General features: G+C 40.0%; 1 protein-coding gene across 4 annotated transcripts in view; it reads right to left on the reverse strand.

Moving 5' to 3' along the window:
• Nucleotides 1-397: 397 nt before the first annotated feature.
• The window catches only part of Kuz (zinc-dependent metalloprotease kuz), a 245,725-nt gene continuing 227,492 nt past the window's right edge, over nucleotides 398-18,630 (reverse strand). The window contains exons 4-15 of one of the 4 annotated variants that reach the window (XM_076821624.1): nucleotides 10,812-11,119; nucleotides 9,752-9,898; nucleotides 9,528-9,673; nucleotides 9,214-9,448; nucleotides 8,949-9,123; nucleotides 8,695-8,872; nucleotides 8,411-8,588; nucleotides 7,977-8,210; nucleotides 7,777-7,893; nucleotides 7,518-7,682; nucleotides 7,302-7,434; nucleotides 398-4,848 (exon numbers count right to left, since the gene is read on the reverse strand). In XM_076821624.1, coding sequence (XP_076677739.1) covers nucleotides 4,709-4,848; nucleotides 7,302-7,434; nucleotides 7,518-7,682; nucleotides 7,777-7,893; nucleotides 7,977-8,210; nucleotides 8,411-8,588; nucleotides 8,695-8,872; nucleotides 8,949-9,123; nucleotides 9,214-9,448; nucleotides 9,528-9,673; nucleotides 9,752-9,898; nucleotides 10,812-11,119 — 2,156 coding nt within the window. In that variant the 3' untranslated portion in view covers nucleotides 398-4,708. Of the gene's footprint in view, nucleotides 4,873-5,476; nucleotides 5,825-7,301; nucleotides 7,435-7,517; nucleotides 7,683-7,776; nucleotides 7,894-7,976; nucleotides 8,211-8,410; nucleotides 8,589-8,694; nucleotides 8,873-8,948; nucleotides 9,124-9,213; nucleotides 9,449-9,527; nucleotides 9,674-9,751; nucleotides 9,899-10,811; nucleotides 11,120-18,630 lie in introns of those variants that run through there. The other 3 variants (XM_076821623.1, XM_076821621.1, XM_076821625.1) reach the window with 3 other exon arrangements.

Consider the following 18,630-nt stretch of genomic DNA (forward strand, 5'->3'; position numbering starts at 1 on the left):
AATTGTAATTGTAAGATCGTTCAAAGAATTACTGGCTTGCAATCTAAACAATTGAATATCTTGAAAATGATTCATTTTTGGGACTACTATAGCTTCCATTCACTATACAGTTTCTACTTATAGATCTGAACATTTATATTTTGTTATACTAATTCGCGTAGACTTGTTTTTTTATTCCAAATTATGGTCCCCTTTACGATCAGATTTTATTAAAAATGTTTCTTTTTATCACTGGCTTAGTAAATCAAATAATAATTTCAAAATTACAACGAAAGATTTCAGTTTAATGTCTGAACAATCAACGAGTCATCTGAATTTTATGTAGGGTGTCCAATTAGTCCATGTCTGCATCAGAGTGCAATGGCGACACCAGACAAGGTGAATGGATTCAGTCACGTAAATGTAAAATGTATGCTTTATTTAGTTCTTTACAATGTTTTTCTTTTTTTTCTTTAATCACATTAACATAACACAAGAGATTCACAATCATATTCCTTTTTATTTATAATATTCTTAAAACACTCGCCGCGCTCTAAACATTTGAGAAAAAGAGAGAGTGGTGGTCTGAAGCTATGTTCAGGCGATTGGTCAGTATCATGCTCATTAAGATTCGTACAAAAGAAAAGTACAATTTAAACGCGCAGCTCCGGGGCTGGGCGGATTAAAAACGGAACATTACGGCACATCGAACGTAACAGCAATTTCACGATTCTGTAACGCTCAAACAATTTCTTTACAGAACGCACGAAGTGTTGATAAAATTAGACGACTTACTTAGCAAAATCATGACGGAACGGATAATAGAACTAATGCACAGATGAAACTAATCTCAGATGCACGATGTTGATAGGTCACCACATTTTTTGGATCGATAGAAAAAATATAATCTTCGATTTCTTTTTGTTTCTTTCTCACTAACATTATGTACAAGTGATAAAGTAGTGTGTGTCGCGTCACAGTGACGCAGGTCTGGATTAAGATAGGTACATAGAAGATGCTGATCCTGCGAACATTCGAATTTCATTCTCCTAATCAAAGGGTACGGCTGGTGCCACGGAGAGTACGGTTTATCACAAAAAGTGCAGGCGAAACGCACAATTACGGAATACTTACAGAACTCGATCTTAATCCAGACGACGCAGAAATCAATAAGCTTAAGCATACGTAGTAGAGATTTCTGGGATGGGGGCAAATGATGAAGTGAAACGTACTTTTGTTTTTTAATCGTTATGCTCCTCGATACGGATAAGCGACGTTTCCGTCAACTAGACACTACCAACTTGGCCCCATTCCACGCTCGTCTTAGGCTTCTCGTTCGTTAGCATCGCCACTATGTATATTCCTTTCCTCTCGTTCTATCACAAGAACTTGTACTGTATTCTTTGATCGTGCACTCAGTCCATCGAACCGTTTCTATGGCAGTGAAATGGAAGCAAGGATACATAATTCATTACAACGGATATCTGACCGCGGACCAACTTGTTCCGAGTAGAATCTATCACTTGCGCCGTGATCGCTATTCGAGTGGCAGTCGCTCGGAAGCGGAATGATCGGTCAACAATTCTTTTCGTAACACCTACGATGCACCACTGTTCAAACTCGACTTTCTAGCAATAGAAGTATTTATCAATATTATTATTATTATTAAACGTCATATCAAAACAATAAGTTATCGTTTTTTTTTTAGTTTTTTTTTTAGCTAAAACTGTTCAACAAATCCGGGTCACTCGTGCTACGTCGCGAGTAATAATGATTCTAAAATACCCTTCGATTTTTGAAAGTGCTCAAGACTTTCCCCGTTACGTGCTATCATGAATGGCAGTAAATCGTTTTCGCTCATGGTGAACTATGGACAGTTTGTCTATCGGATGGTGTAGAAACAACCAACTAAATCAAACGATGATCGGACGAGCGGTTAGGAATGGGACCAAACAGAATCCTGTTGCATCTATATGCAAGAAACTTCAAAACTCCTTAAATAACCTACCTCGAGCGATCCGTTCCGGTCCACGCTGGATCGTCGTTAAAAGTCGTCACCTTAGAAAGCTAAGTGCTCGATTACACGCACGTACAGGCATTCGTTCGTCATCCTTGTAACTTCGCGTCCCGATTACAAAATACAGAATAATATTTCGCTATAATACAGATCTGATATAAAAACAAGTATTTTTTTGTATTCGCTTTACCATGTCATATGGTTATATAATTACCGTTTATGTGTATGTATATATATATACATATGTATACACATATATACATACATACATGTACATATCTATACACACACACTCACACACAATATCAATATATGTACACAGGTAGCACTCTCTCTCTCTTTTGTTCTTGCACGCCCATCCTCTTCCCATGCCCTTTCCTCTCCCGTTTTCCTATCTCTCTCTCTCTTGCCTCTTCTCGCTCTTTATCGTCTCTCACATATGATCATGCACGATCCATATTTTCTTTTTTTTTTTTATAATCACATTGCGACTATTATACATCTCCACACGGCCCGCAAACTCGTATTCCTGCGATTTGGCAGACGCCTCCTTCGATTGTTTCTTCGTCCCCCTAAACGTTCCCTCTGTTTTGCACGACCGTAGGTTTTAAAATCGTTATGCCTTTTTGCAAGTGTGTGAACTAGCTGCTGCGACCGGTTATTGAACGATACCTAACGAGACCTTTATGAAACATGGAAAGACAAGGAATAGGAAACGTATTCAGCTGTCAGAAGTTTGGCAAGTGGGTATTATCAAAAGTATAAGGAGAAAACGAGAAACGTTGGGGTCGCGAGTTAAATTAATCAATAACGTTGGCATTGGTAGCGATAAGTATGATTTTCGGGTTCAGTTGTTGCTGCGAACAGAAATCCCGCCACACGACTCGTCCGAGAACGCTCGACAAGGGGCGAGTGAGAAGAAAAAAAATTCAGTCAATCGCGTAACGTTTTGGCGTTTCGAGAAAGGAAGTGCGTATTATCGCGTTAGACTTATGCGTATGAATTCCCGTCCGTCGCGTACGAGTATGCAGCTGTGCACGAATATGCTGCTTGAGCCCAAGTATATTATTAAAACATGTTTACATTTGAAGAGGAGGGCTCGTCTTTGGTCCGCCATGCGCGTTATTAAACGCGCGTTTACGGTACAGCCCCTGGTTATTGCAAGTTGAAAACCGTTTTTAAATATAACTTATAACATTCGCGATAGCGGAGATAAATTATCATCTGCAATAGATAACTAATTAATAATAGTAATAGTATTAATGATAATAATAATAATCAGCATAATAATAATAATAATATCAATATCATTTTATATTATTTTTATATCAGTATAATCATTAATGAAATATCGCTATAAAAAATCTTGTTATGTTGTTGCTTTTTCTTCCATTTTCATAGTCTCTTATAGCTTTGCTCGTTTCAATTGGCTAATAAAAATTAGTATAAGGACATTACATATCATTAATTATTATACTACAATGGTAGAGATCAATCGAATGACCTGCAATAGTTTGGTAAAGGTTGGCGCGCCTCTTCGCTCCAGAAAACGGCGGTATAATTAGGAAGCTTCCAAATTTCATTAAAATAACGTTCCTAGATTGCTAACTTAAACGTATGCCCATCTTAAAGACCGTACTAATCATATTGGCGTTAACTGTATCCAGTTGTATGAAAGCATTGGCAAATAAGACATTAGGTCTGAATAGAAAATGCTTCGCTAACCGATTTCGAATTAAAACAGAAGGTCCGTCACTTAAAATCTCCTATCCTAAAAAGGAAAGGTATGCGACAATCTTGTATAAGAGTTAAAAGGTACAAGGTACGTTCAGTGGGAGCTTTTCAAAAATTACGTTTATCATCCTAACACTTATTCCAAATATATATTGTCGTCTCCGTTCTCCCAATGAACTCCCCCATCGTCTTCTAACGAGCAGTCTCATGAGCCTTTAAAAACGCGCTTTCGGGAGCGAGATGCACGGCAGTTGGACTTCACCAAGAAATCGAGGCATAAATGCTACTATGCAATCTTGGCCATAAAGTGTTCCTTATATCGAACGGCAAAAACCCGCTACGTTCAATACCATAGAATATTCTCATTGCTGTGCGAATCCAGCGTTGTTCATTGAAATAACTTCGTTCGGTAGGTTTTGCGTTAATGAATTTCGCGGACAGAGAAGTTCGGTGCCTTTGTAATTCTGATCACGGCGCGGATACTTAAATGGCAACACGGAGGAATCTGCAGGAAACATTTAAAAGACGAATTACAATGAAACTGCACGATGATATAGATTACAAAGGATTTGTCAGTTCACGATCTACGTCCAACGCTGTCATTCATCTCATCGTCCCTGCAACGTCGACGTCCCACTATGCTCCGCTGATAAAGTCAGCTAGATGAACGCAGTATGAAACGAGAAGTCATATATCACCACTGATTCCTAACACACTTCACCAATTTACAATTCCCGAGCCAAGTCTGTTCCCTTTCTCAGAATTACTTGAAATCGAAATGAAAATGTTAGATCGGCGATCGTCGGTACTTTCAGATACACTCGGATCACGCTCCGCTCTTCCATTCTTCCTTCGATCTCGATTAAAAGATATACCGTGTCGGGTGGATCGGCTCGTTTCACAATTTGGCATTATACAGAACAAAGTTATGGTGCGACGTCGAGACTATTCCGCGTCCGTGGTAGGTCTCTAGCATCGTCACACCTTGTTGTGATGCCTCATCTCGTAGGCTGCAGCCCTCCCCCCTCCCCCGGAGCCCGAATAGGCCCCGGCGTACAGTTCTGAGTGATTGGAACGGCCGTAGTTGGGTGCTGCACTGCTACTGGCTGGCGCACTAGCTGTGGGAACCGAGCGATAGCCTGCTTAAAGTTTAGAAAGGTATTCTACTATGAAATGAAATGTTCAAGCAACGAAAACAACGAATGTACCGGGTACAAGCACCGGCGACACACGATTATGGCAAACAAAGAGCAGCAAAAATTATTGAAACGAACTACAGTAATCGCCCGTTACGAGTCCGTCGAACGGGGCTGGCGGCGGACTCATAGTGGCTTGCGGACGGATGTGGTTCCGCGCGGCCAGTGGCGCGAGTGAGAGAACCGGGCAACGAGCGAGAGGACACGAAGTTCCCGTCGGATACGAAAGAGAGAAAGCGCGATACTTTGTCTCGCTCCGTCTTTCAGCTGGAGGGGCCCGCACGTGGGTCGAGCCCAAGCTTGAGCTGAAAGACGGAGCGAGACATAGTATCACGCTTTCTCTCTTTCGTACCCGACGGCAACTTCGTGTCCTCTCGCTCGTTGTCCGGTTCTCTCACTCTCGTCCGCAGGCTTCCAAGAAATGGTGGGGATAGTCGCCGGACTCTCAACGGGCGGAAAAAAGGGACTCATAACGGGCGGTTAGTGTATACCGATCAGACAGTCGTGTCTATCGAGTACTATCAAGGCATCTGCACTAATTGTAAGATTAGCTAATCATTCAGAAGCTCTAGCATCGCCCCCTCCCCCCTTCAAACAAATCATCGAAACGAATGCAAATACGCAAGCAGAAGGAGCACTAACAGTCTATTTTGATATAAAAAAAATCAAACAAAAAATGTAAAAGATAGCTTTCATCAAATTGTTATGAAGAGTGTACTAGGAGCAAATACAAGAACTTGCAGCGGGGTAATTGGCCCATTAAGCAACGTATCGACGAAGACTTCGAATAAGAAGTCCGCTGGAGTCTGCTGTATACGTTCTCTGTATTACACAAGGTTCCTTGCTGTTCGTGAATTTGCTCCTATCAACGGTATTGAGTATAGGCCCCAGCTCACCTCTGTAGGTCATAGAACGATAGTATCAGGTAGTGATGCGCGTCAATCAACGTAAGGGAGATGCAAACAGGAAAAAACATTGATGTAGTTGCGATCACACAGGGACAAATTCCAGGTCATTCTATAACTAATGCCGTTTCGATAAGCAGAATTAATTCCGCCAAAAAACCTGATGGAGCTTTACCTTATTAATGTACACAAGTGACGTACCCGGATTTTTTTTAACTGTGCAAGTTTCTAGAGGACCTCAATAGAAGTATCCGGCAATTTTTCGCTTGTGCCTGTTTTCGGTTCCTTAGGGTGAAAACACCCATTAAAGGTTAATTTGTGATTTCCTACTTTCTTGTATATCTTGGAAACTATAGTAGGTGAAAAAAAAATTATTAGTAAGAAAACTTAACGACTTTTTATGACCTACAAAACTGTGGTGTAATGCAGGGTTAACCAACTGGTGGCTCGCGAGCCACCGGGGGCACCTCCGCCTTGCTGCCACGCTGAACGGACCCCCTCCATACTGACCAAATTCTGACGATCGCAGTCGATTCCTCCTTCTTCTTTCCTTCGCTTTTTGACTGCGATCGTCAGAGTCTGGGAGGTATGGAGGGAGCCTTTCAGCGTGGCAGCAAAGCGGAGGTGCTCCCGTTGGCTCGCGAGCCACCAGTCAACCCTGGTGTAATGGAATTGTTTAAAACTTGTAATTTAAAAAGTAAAATGTTCCCCGCTACAAATTTTAAACAATTCAATTATATAATTTTATACAGTATAAAAATCATTAAATTTTCTTTCCAACGATTTTTTCTTACTGGGAAATATAAAAACACTCATTAACATTTAGAGAGCGTTTTCACTCTAAAGAATAAAAAACGGGGACAAACGAAAAATTGCCTGATATTTCTGTTGAGGTCCTCTGCAAACCTACACAGTGTAAAAAAAAATCGGGCTGTTCGGGTAAGCGAACTTCCCTTGTTAGAAGTGCCCCGATTAATTTGTTTCAGTACAACGCAAATAAATAAATAAATATGTAACAGATTTCTATAATAAATTTTAGTATAGCAAAGTTGTCTTCTGATGTTAAATGCGGCGCTGCATAAAAAATTATCTTTCCTTATTACAAATACTTGGTTGTTCCGATTTATGGAGCTTCAAATACAACTACTGATATTTCATTGTACTTAGTTTCATGTTTTCAAGTCAGGTGAGTACGATTACGAATTGGAAGAAAATTACACTGGAAAATTCATAAGTAACTTGAATTTCAGCAAAACACGTCTGCCTATGTAATCGGGCTAAGAAGACGACATTACTCATAGAATAATCTGGTGCATGACAATAAGCTTCTTAGCTTGAGTTTAATCCGTCACGTACGAGCTCATATGCAAACATTCAATATGTATTTTAACGAATAATGTTTATGCTAGGATCAAACTCGAGCAGCGACAGCTGTGTGGATGAAGCAATAGGGTTATTTCGTAAACGTACCTTTCGGGTAATACTGAGCACCTCTACCCTCTCCATAACCATGAGAGGGCCCTCGAGTTCCACTATGGCCTCCTTGACTTTGCCTGGGAGGTATACTTCTAGGACCAGCACCACCTCCACCGTGCGGATGCCGCTGTAATAAATGGATACATCGTTTTAAGGAGCGTTTAGGAATAAACTATATTCTAAATCATTTGTATATTTGTTTATGCCTACCATTCTTCTCAGAGTGTTCATCGGCCTTCTCAAAGTATCGCTGATACGTCTCGCTGGTGGCTTCTTAGGGTTACTAGAGGGAGTATGAACGGCGCAGCACTTAATGAACAAGCCCATGAAAATGATGAAAGCTATGCAAATTAGTAATACTGCACCCCAGAATTCCTTTAAAAAACAAAAACGAATATTCCGTGTTACATTAACTACGTTATATGTATGAGGATCAAAGTAAATATATTTAGATAAAGTTTACACTTACAGTTACCCATTGCGCTACAGTGATCAACGTTTCTTTATTAAATAAAAGGTTTTTCAGCCTAGCTAACGGCCCCTCAGCATCGACTGCTCTACATTTCAAAAAGACATCGCAATAACCCTGAAACAGAAATTATCACATCATTGTATAACTGTAGAGACTTTATGAAACTTTTAAATCTTGCTTCGTGTTTAACTCCGTACCTGAAAGTTGTCACAAGGTGATCCAGGTCGGAGGCTAATGCCACCATCGGGCAGACCAACGACGTGAGCAAATTCGCTGGTGCTGCGGCAAGTAGATGGATCGGTTCCATTTTGGCAAGCCAATTCGCACAGCTTACGTTTATCGATATTTGGAATGACGTTACTTGTTAAGAAGCATTCGGTGAGATTCCATTCCAGGCATATCGATCCGGTGCAGTCGCCATTGATGCATAGCTACCGATAAATTAAGATATATCATTTCCATGAACGCATATTTCACGAGAATCCGAACTCAAGTCTTCCATGTTCTGGCTGACTAATTAAATCAACTGAGCTATTTACATTTTGTATTGAACTCGAACTCCTATAGTAAAATACCTATCACCTACAATATCTAATATAAATAAAAAAAAAAGCGTAAGAACTTGGTTCACCTGCGTTCCTTCGTTGCATCTAGTTTTATTCGCCCTCGGTAACGGTATAGGACACTCGGAGGATATCCCGTTACAAGTGGAATTGTAACTGCAATCGGATTCAATCTTACACTGGACATTTCTAGATAGTGGCACGAATTGGCACGACTCGCTTGAGCAGCAAGGTCCTTGGCTGGGACTATAAGGAAAACGATTCGTAAGGCTCATGATTACAAAGGATGCGGAAAGCATCCAAACATCACCGGCTCCTGAAACGCAACATAGAACACGATTGAAGTCTGTACCTGCACTGGGTTCCAAGCTTCCTACTGCAACCCTTCGCCGTCTCGTTCTTTATCTTGTCCAACTCGGACACCTGCCTTGGGTAGCAACACTTGTCCACACACTCGTCGTCATCGTACCCGCAGTCGCACTCCTCCCCAGCTTCGACGATTTTATTGCCACAGAAGGCTCCAGCGGACGCTGCGTAAGAAACAGATCCAATGAGACAAAGGTTCCCTTCAACGCTGCATTCGTATCTCTTAAATATCACACGAACCACTGAAACAGTTTCGCTTTTTGTTGTCCTCGATGGCGTCCAGCACGTTGCTGATATTGCCAATGCTGCACTTGGAAAATTTACTGTTATTCGGCCGATCGCCGCTCGTCGCCGATGCAAACATAATGAAATTTCCGTGTAGCCCACCCGGTCTACATTCGGGAGGAAAATCATGCTATAAATGTAATTAGAACGAAATTAAATGTAACGTATGTTTATCCAGTGTCGTAGAGTAATGAGCGCTGTGCTTGGAAGAAATTCTTACAGGTGACCCAAAGTTGTGCCCTATTTCGTGAGCCAACGTCAGCTGCGACACTTTCGGGGGCACGCGGCTATTGTAATTTACGAACGTGATAATCCCCGTGTTCAGGGATCTTTTTGTGGACTGATACATCCCACCCACTGTTTCCGTGTACGTTTTGTATTTCTCGCAAATGCCGCCGGACGCGCCGGATGCTGAGGCGACCCAAGCCAGTCCAAGAGTGCCACCAGTAAAGTCTCTGTTAATAGTACAGATGCGGTGATTAACAAATCACGTATGGCCCTCGTTTTTACTTCAAGAGTAACACACTTTCGTACCTGTACGTGAATACGTAGGCGAGGCAGAAGTCCTCGTGGTTGCCCAGCGAATGCAAGTTTAAAAAGTTACTAACGTCGATGTTCTCCATGCAGAAAGGATTTGGCTCGCCGTACGTCTGCGGCGTGCACGCCGTGTCGTCGTCGATCTGTTGGACACGATATTCACGATTAACGCGGTAAAAGTGACGCGCTGGTCACGCGGGGACGGACGTAACTTCATTCACCTTTATCCGCTGGACCTCGAATTTAATATTCCTATGCTTAATCCTGCCATCGAATCTCGTATCCCTATATATGTAATTTACGGCAGTGACATGATGTGCGATTAAAGACAGGATCTCTTCTTTGGTTTTCTCTGCGTCGTGGTGTAACTGCGAACAGCCGAAACGGAGAATTCAATATTCGCCGATTCCGCGACTGACGGGGGGAGGCTTATGCTGCAGAGAGACTTTTATAATGGCGCAGTATAGAATGCACGGCTAAAAAGAATGCGGAGATGGAAATATTCCTATGGCGCAGGGACACCGGAATGCGGGGACGTCTAGTTTGGAGGAAAATGCGAAATGAAATTATGCCGGCCCCTATTACCGAGGGAAGGTCGTATAAATGTGACTGCGGCTGGGGAATTGTAAGTATTTCAACTATTCAGCGATTGTCAGAGGTTATTACGTTTTCAATTTAAATTTTATGCCGAAAATGTGGGTCAGTTGTTTTGTTACCTTGAAAATCCACCCTTCTCTCTCTATTTTAAGGAAACTATTTTAAGGAACAGCTTTCGTTCTTTCTTTCATCAGATTGATTTCAATCTTATACGTGTGGCACCCACCCCTAGTAGCATTTCTGGTTGGCCCACAGAATCCCCAAGTTGGGAATTAGTTGGCCATCAAAATGCCAACAATAAATGCTACTAGGGACAGGATTTTCAGGCGCTGTGTGTCTGATTAGAGAGAGTGAGATATAGCGAGGAAGATGTTCGCGAGCTGTGCCGCATTAAGGCTCCCCCAAACCAACGCGAACATCCGCTCCGCGCCGCGGATTAGATAAGGCAGCAGTTTTTTTATACGTGGCAGCTTTTGGGCAGTGTTATTTGATCCGCGGCGGATCCGCTCCGTGCCGCGAAATTCGCGTTGGTTTTGGGGGAGCCTTTAGCCGTTAAGCAAGTAGTCTACGTACGGACGCGACAGCGAACAGACACGTAGGGCTTAAAATAGAAGTGTCGAATTCCCTTTATCACGGAGAGTCTTCATTTGCTACATATGATATCGTAATTTAATCTCCGCTTACCTGTTCGGATATATGTCTCCATATGAGAGGGTCAGTCTGAATAAAAAGGGAACAGGTATTTTTGTTATCCTCCTTCGACATCGGCCTGGCTGCTCTTCGCGTTCTCCGATGACTAAGTTCGTTCGCTTCCCGCGAGTATTTATGACCGGGTAATTCCGGATCGTCACTCCATGGTTTCGCCTGCGGATTAGGTTCCTTGTTGCTCAAGGCGGAACGTGCCGCTGGAGGAACGTCCGGTTCACCAGAATTTTGAATTCTGTCCATCCACTCCACAACATCGTCGGTGATCCCGCAGCCACCAGTTTCCCCTGCAAACGTCAATTAATCACCGTTACAAAATTGTAGAGAACAGTGCGCGCTAACAAGTGCGCTATTGTTTTCAGTTTTAACTGAAAATGTTTCAATAGAATAGCTAATGCCCGGGGTTTACTTAGGTATACTTTAACCTGATAAACAAATTGTCATTTCAAATTCTGTTCTTTTTTTCAAATTACTATTTCAGTGGTAGTTTTGTTCTTATCGATTAAATTGCTATAGTGGTTACAAAAGTTCTTTTATTATATTTTCCCCTTCTTAATTTTCTAATAACGTTGATTAAATGGCATTCTACCAGATAAGGGAAGAAACACGTGTACTACAAAAGGGGAGTTGATAAACCCTCCACCTTCTCCCCAACATCCGTGCCCTCGACTTTCTGGTTTGTAAGCCAGGAAGCTTTCACCCAACCTAGCAGTCGAAAAGTAGGTACTTAAATTCCAGTATATATAGTCAGTGGCGCAGTCAGGATTTAATCTTGGAGGGTGCCGAGTTGAATGGATAAAAAATATTTTTAATGCAAATTCAATAATATTCATTAGGTGATTATAAAATTTATTTAAAGAATAAAATCCAGTTTTCTTTTCTTCTTACAAAGCCCCTTTGGGAGGTGCTAGGACCCCTTGCTCCCCCACCCCTCTGCGTGCGCCATTGCATAGGTATAATTTGTTAGATACCCCGAGCCTTCGCAACGTCTAAATCTGGTTATTGTCACCCATTTCGATCGTTAACCACTTTCCGCGCGACTTTCCCGGTCCTCTTCAGGATTAGGCGGTGGGCCTCAAGGCCCTTCTTCCAACCGAAATCGCTTCAAACGTAGAAAGTAACTTTCTCCAGTAACGCCACTTCTACCCTCGCAATAACCAATCTGAGTTCCTATTTCAGGAGTGTCGAACTCCCCCACTCCGAGAGACGCACGAGTCGGGCCCCCGGTCAGCCGGTTCCCCCACTTATTTTTCTCCAGGCGTTGCACGAGACCCGGCAGGGAGAGAGTGCGGCACCCGGAGGAGAAATTCATCAGAGTGAAGTGGGTGTGGAGGGGGCCGGTCTCCTACGGTTCTACGAAGCAGGCGAAGAGTAGAGGGAGCCACTGCGGCTCGCGAGCCGCTACTTCGACACCCCTGTCCTATTTCCTCACCCTCGCACCAGCAACCACCAATAGCATACTCCTGTTAGTCGTCGTTCTTTTCGAAACTCGCGAATGAGAGTCGGAAAGCTCTGGTACTTTGTCCGATCAAGTCACCTCGAATACGCTATTCAATGAAGACGTGTTTTAATTTATACAAGTGTCCGAATTTGTTCCTCCCGGGTTCACAAGTCAAAGAGGAGTGAATCTTTAAAATTCACTTTACATAAAATCTTTACCAGTTGGTGCAATATTTCTTACTCATCATCCCCTATGTTTTGACTCATCCCATCCAAAAAGTGCCCATCCCAATCATAGCCTTCGCTTATAGCCACTGTTTGAAGCTTAAAAAGCGTACAAGCTGTGATGGAATTCAAATTTCATGTCCACCATACTTTCGATGGGACTAACTATAGAAAAGCCAGACCTGTTTGGCCGTGGTTGCCGTACAATTAGGGTGCATCCAAGAAACTCGAATTGCTCTGTAAGAACTGGAAGCGAACGCGGGCTACGTGGCAGATATATATATATATATATAACTCGAAAACTGCTTCGAACACGCGTCTCGGGTTTTCCAGCGTGCACCAACCGCGCCAAGTTGTAACGCGTCGCAGCGGAAGTGGCGGTGCGCAGTTTAATTATTCGTGCAATTTCGAAATGCAGGGAGCTGTGTCTGCAAAGCGGATGCACGGGCATAATGCGCCACGTAATGACAAACTTAACCGCTTCCCCTTGGGTGTCGTATCGTCTGTAACGACGACGCTATTATTTTGAGGACGTGGTCAACCGCGCACGTATGGGTGTGAAATCGCACTTCCTTTTTCCCCGTACATCCGACCAACACAGCCGACGCGCGGCTTCCACAATTTTTTACGCGGTGAGATTTCGGGCCGGTTATTAATGTTTCCTCCCTGCCATTAAACGAGATTCATTAAGCGGGAAATCTATTTGGAAAGCGCTGCTTCAAGAGTTACCTTCCCCTATTTATCGTGTTCGTTATCTAATTTTGCAGAATGAAATGTTACTGTAAAAAGGAGGCTTCTTTCGCTTAACTGACGCGCGAACTGAATTAATTATCTTCTGGTATCCTAAGTATGAATAGTCAAATGGAATACGTACGAGTATTACAATTTATGTATTCGGGGACTTATATGTTTCAGATTTTAATTATCTTATGTGCCACAAGAGCTAATTAACTTAATCCTTAACTGGTATCCTGGGGTCGCTCGTGACCCCAAGCACGCAAAGTTCGCTGGAAAATATTTGGTTGTCTAACAAGGGGAGGACTCCATGTGGTAGGCACCGATTTTGATGAGCTTTGGCACGATGGATCTATGTCGAAAATGAGTAAACAGGTGTCCGAGCGTTTCTGCCAATGGGCCTTATATTATTAAATATAATAATAATTATATTATTAAAAAAAAAATAATTATATTATTAAAAATTTCATAGTGGCCGTGGGGTTTTAATGGGTAAAAATCCCACACTACCCTGGCACCCCCGGGGGATTCCCCTCTGAAGGAGTCGGGGTGCCTTTTGAAGATTTCGCCAAGTTAAAAGAAAAATTATAAAAAAAATTTATAAAAAAAATTTATAGTTTTTTTTCACGTGGAGACATCTTCAAAAGGCATCCCGACGCCTCCAGAAGGGAATCTCCCGCGGACGTCAGGGTAGTGTGGGATTTTTACCCACTAAAACCCTGCGGCCACTATGAAATTTTTAATAATTTACATGTAAATATCTCTATTATAAAGGCGTATTGGCTGAAACGCTCGGACACCTATTTACTTATTTTGTAAGTAAGTTTGTAAACTGAATTCCTAATTAATTTTATAATAATAGTTTAACTCAGGGATTTGAAAAAGTTCTCGAACCCTCGTTTTTAAAAAAATTCTATTAGAACTTATATGTTTCGTTTAAGCAAATATCTGTTCCTGTGGAATTTTTATTGAAAAACATTTTACCTTTAGAAACTTCTTTAAAAAATGTTGTCATGGAACAGATATTTTAGAACCTATATAATAAAAGTTCCATGGAAACAAGTTACATTAGAACATTTATTAAAAAAATTTCATAAGATAAAGAAAAGTACTACACTATTAGGTACTAGTTTTATTTAACAATATAATATCATATTCTTCATATGTTTATTTAATAAAAGGTATGAAAATCATAACATAAGTAATTAATGGTTTCAAAAGAAGTATTGAACAGAAAAGAGAACATGTCAAGGATAATCCCTAAATAACATTATTTAATATTGCTGTAGGTACTATCCATTTAATAGTATTCAGTATTTGTTACAACGATTAAGTACTTTTTTAATATTGATGAACAAAATATCTGTTCCTGTTACAGAAAATTTTTTATTTTCATGTTTTATAAGTTCCATTCGAACTAGAACCTTTATTGTCAAGAACTTTTATTTTATCGGTTCTCCTGGGAACTTATAAAGTGAGAAAATTTTTAAAAAACTTCCGCGGTCCATGTTTTAAATGGAACCTATTGAAAAGTTCCATAACTTTTTCGATCCCTGGTTTAACTTTCTAAGTTTCTATTATTTTATAGATTACCTAAGAACAAAATATTTATAGAGATTGATCTAGTGTCGACTTTGCAAATTTCTGTGTCCTTTTTTATTTTGGATCTGTCACGACCCCAGTATACCAGTCACGTTTGCCAAAAACAGTATACCAGTTAAGGGTTAAGGAATATATATTACTACGAATATTTAGAATTAATTTCCTCGATTAGTATCTACTTATGTGCCCCATATATAGAAAATACGAGAAGTAGAGCGAGACCAAGGCGCGTTAGAGGCCTAAGCCATGAACAACACTGCTGTAAAGTATTGTTCTTCAGTGAATAGCTTCAAATACGTAAGCAACAAGTGATCAAGCAGATTGCAATATCGATAGACATTGAATACCTCCATGAAAGTATGCATACGTATCGATTGTATGTAAACCGAGCATAGTATCGATACCACAATACCGACGATAGGCAGTTATTATCGCAGAGATAAGATTAGCTAAAGACAATACAAACAAGATACTGACTTATTAGGGTCTATTTTTAAACGATTTTATTCAGCTACAAACCTCTGTGTTTGTTTGTTTGGTTCAAATCTATAAACTCAATTTTAACCCACTTCCAACTATCAAATATATCACTTGAAACTTTGCAGGCGTACATAGTTTGGATGACAAAATTATGAAAAAAATCCGAGGGGTTTAAAAATTTACTCGGTCATCAATAAATATAACCCATGACCACAAATCCAAACGATTTCAATTCAGCTTATAACCACAAATCAAAATTTAGACACTAAAAAGTAAATATATAAAAAAATGTTTTAGAGTTAAATGTTTTCATTTAAAATGCACTAAAATCTAAAAAATAATTCCTCTCTTGTACTACAATTTCGATGGTGTGTTTTTTACTTGAAATAAAATCGTGGAGCAGGATATTTTATAACAGAATATGAATCAATTTATTACAGAATCAAGCGTCGCAATGAATTTGTTGTGAGATATCCTGCTCCACGATTTTATTTAAAGTGAAAAAACCCCATCGAAATTGTAGTACAAGAAAATAATTATTTTTTATTTTTTAGGACATTTTAAATAAAATCGTTTAACTTAAAAATGTTTTTTATATTTTTTTCTCCCTGAAGAAGGTTTAATATTTGTCTTGGCAAGTGTACAATATTTGTATTTGTTATACTAATTGCAATTTCAACGACTGCCTGCAATTCCTTCTTCCAAAATTGTACAACTTCTTGCTGAATCGCATGTTAAGGGGAGAACCTGGTTTAGCACGCTGAAAAAGGGTGACTTTCGCGATTTTTTTAACATAGAAAAATTAAGTCAACGTTTCCAAAACTTTAGGAGCATTTTAATATATATTTATACAATACAAAAAAAAAATTAATTGAAAAATTTCAAGTTCACCACGCCGAAATTAATTAATCAATAATGCGCCTTGCCGCTGGAAATGTTAAATGGCGGGAAAAATGTAGCCTTTAACTTTTCTTTGTTCTCACGAACTTACATCGTCGACGAACTAAAAAAATAAGAAAAAAGTCTAAAATTGACAAAATTCTGGGACTTTAAAGAAAAAGTTATTGCTTTGACGAACAAATTTCGAAGTCTTCGTGCAAGAATATGGTTTAATTTAATTCTCGCCTAAATATTTGTAGTTCATCGACAACGGTAGGTCAGTATTTAACAAAAAAGGTCCGGGAAAAGTCGATCGGTCAAATAGTTCTTCCCTATCTTTCCCGCCAACTTGAAAAATGTTGTTTTGAGAAAAAGCGTTTTAAATTTAAATTTAAAAAAGCGTTTTTATTGCTGATACTTCCGAAACACTTAAATCTCCCCGTGAAACTTCAGGAATATATTCTCTAACAATATAACTATCAATTAAAGCAAAAAAAAAAAATTAAAATTTCGACACTCTAAACCAGGTTCTCTCCTTAATATACAAAACAGCAAAAAGAGATGCACTGTTTGAAAATAATTCGTGCAATTCAACGTGATAATGTTAAACGATTCACCCTGTATACTTCACACTAATCGCGCAAGATTAAACTAGCGTGTAGTGTTTGCTGCAACTTACGCGCCGTAATTGAACTGTTACAGTAGTATCTACAAACTTGCATTGATCCTGTAGCTAACGAGAAGGCAAAACGTTGTTGTTGAGGGAGGGAAAATCCAGCACGTAACCGATTTGCAATGTTTCTCACCGGTTAGCCCCATAACGATCGCCGATAAGGATTACCGTCGCGTTCTTCCGCGCAAATTCACTTTATGCTTTTTGGAGCCGCGATACACCGCGAGCAAGATCAAGCCAGGCAGCGATGGTAACCGAGGTAATTGCAACGGCTCGCTGCTGGTTTTATTGGCGGGTTAACCGTGAATCACGAGCTGTAATGACTCGCCGTTTCGGCGCGACTGTATTGGCTAGATTTATTGGTAACTACCTACGCACCAGTGTCAATATGGATTATTGTTACAAGAGGTAGCAAAGGGGCAAACGTTTCCCTATTCTAAGCAACCATTATTGCTTCGAATGCACGCTGCTGCGGCAAAATTGACAGACTGAATTGTGATTTATACCTACCGGTACACAGAATACGAAAATACAAGCGGTGCTCGAACCGACGTTAGATGAAATTCTGTTAGGGGGTTACACCTAGCCAGGCGGCCGAAAAGAGGCGAATGTTTGTGAATTTTTTTTGGAAAAGCAGAAGCATATATTTTTATACAACTTTTTGCTCTTAAAAGAGCAACATTTAAAGAATATTTGGTAATTTTTTCGTAGAAAAATATTCACGTTTATAATAAAGTAACAATCGACATCTAAGAAGCCTTTTTGAAAATTTGGTTTCGCGGTGAGCAGTGCCATTCGGAACCAGATTATCCAAAATTTGAAAAGTAAAAAAGGTTTCGTTACTATATTAATGTATCCTCTGATTAACGGGGGGAATATCCAAAATATTAATTTAAAACAAAATGACGGCTAGTTAAAGTTGAAGTCCTGATTTTTTCACGAAAAAATTCAGGATTTCAAATTTAAATAATCGCCATTTTGTTTTAAATTAATATTTCGGAAAATTCCTCCGTTAATCAGGGAATACATTAATATACTAACGAAATCTTTTTTGCTTTTTGATTTTAGATAATCTGGTTCCGAATGGCAGCGCTCACCGCAAAACGAAATTTTTAAAAAGGCTTCTTGGATGCAGGTTGTTACTTTATTATAAATGTCAATATTTTTCTTCGAAAAAATTAACAAATGTTCCCTAAATCTTGCTCTTTTAAGTGCAAAAAGTTCTGTAAAAATATATGCTTCCGCTTTTTAAAAAAAAAATCATAAACATTCGCTTCTTTTCGGCCTTCTGACTAGGTGTAACCCCTTAAAGATCGTCCAACCGCGAGAACGAGCAAGGATTTATTAAGAATTTACGACTCTCTAATGAGAATGCGAAGACAATAGGAATAAACAATCTGTGTATCGAAGTGGCGGTGGGATCGTGCACAGTACTACTCGAATGTTCAATAAGTATTATTCTACAGCATTAAACGATCGGTGGACCATTTAGTTAATTCTACTAATTTTACTGGAATAGTTTGCTAACCAAATGAGTGCACGCAATTATTTATCGAGTTATTTAAGATACAAAAGTGTTGTAAGTACAGAAGTGGCTTACTTAGAAGGAAAAATCTAATATTAGACTTGCATTTCTTTGTGAAATTATTATTTGCAGAGATTTTTAATGTCACTTTACTGTCGTTTTACTGGGCATCTGAACGTGCATTTAATATAATTGAACTTGATATTTATTTTCAATATTCATGGGAATATGTAGTATTG

The sequence above is a fragment of the Andrena cerasifolii genome, chromosome 10, assembly GCF_050908995.1.
Source record: "Andrena cerasifolii isolate SP2316 chromosome 10, iyAndCera1_principal, whole genome shotgun sequence".
Taxonomy (NCBI): Eukaryota; Metazoa; Arthropoda; class Insecta; order Hymenoptera; family Andrenidae; genus Andrena; species Andrena cerasifolii.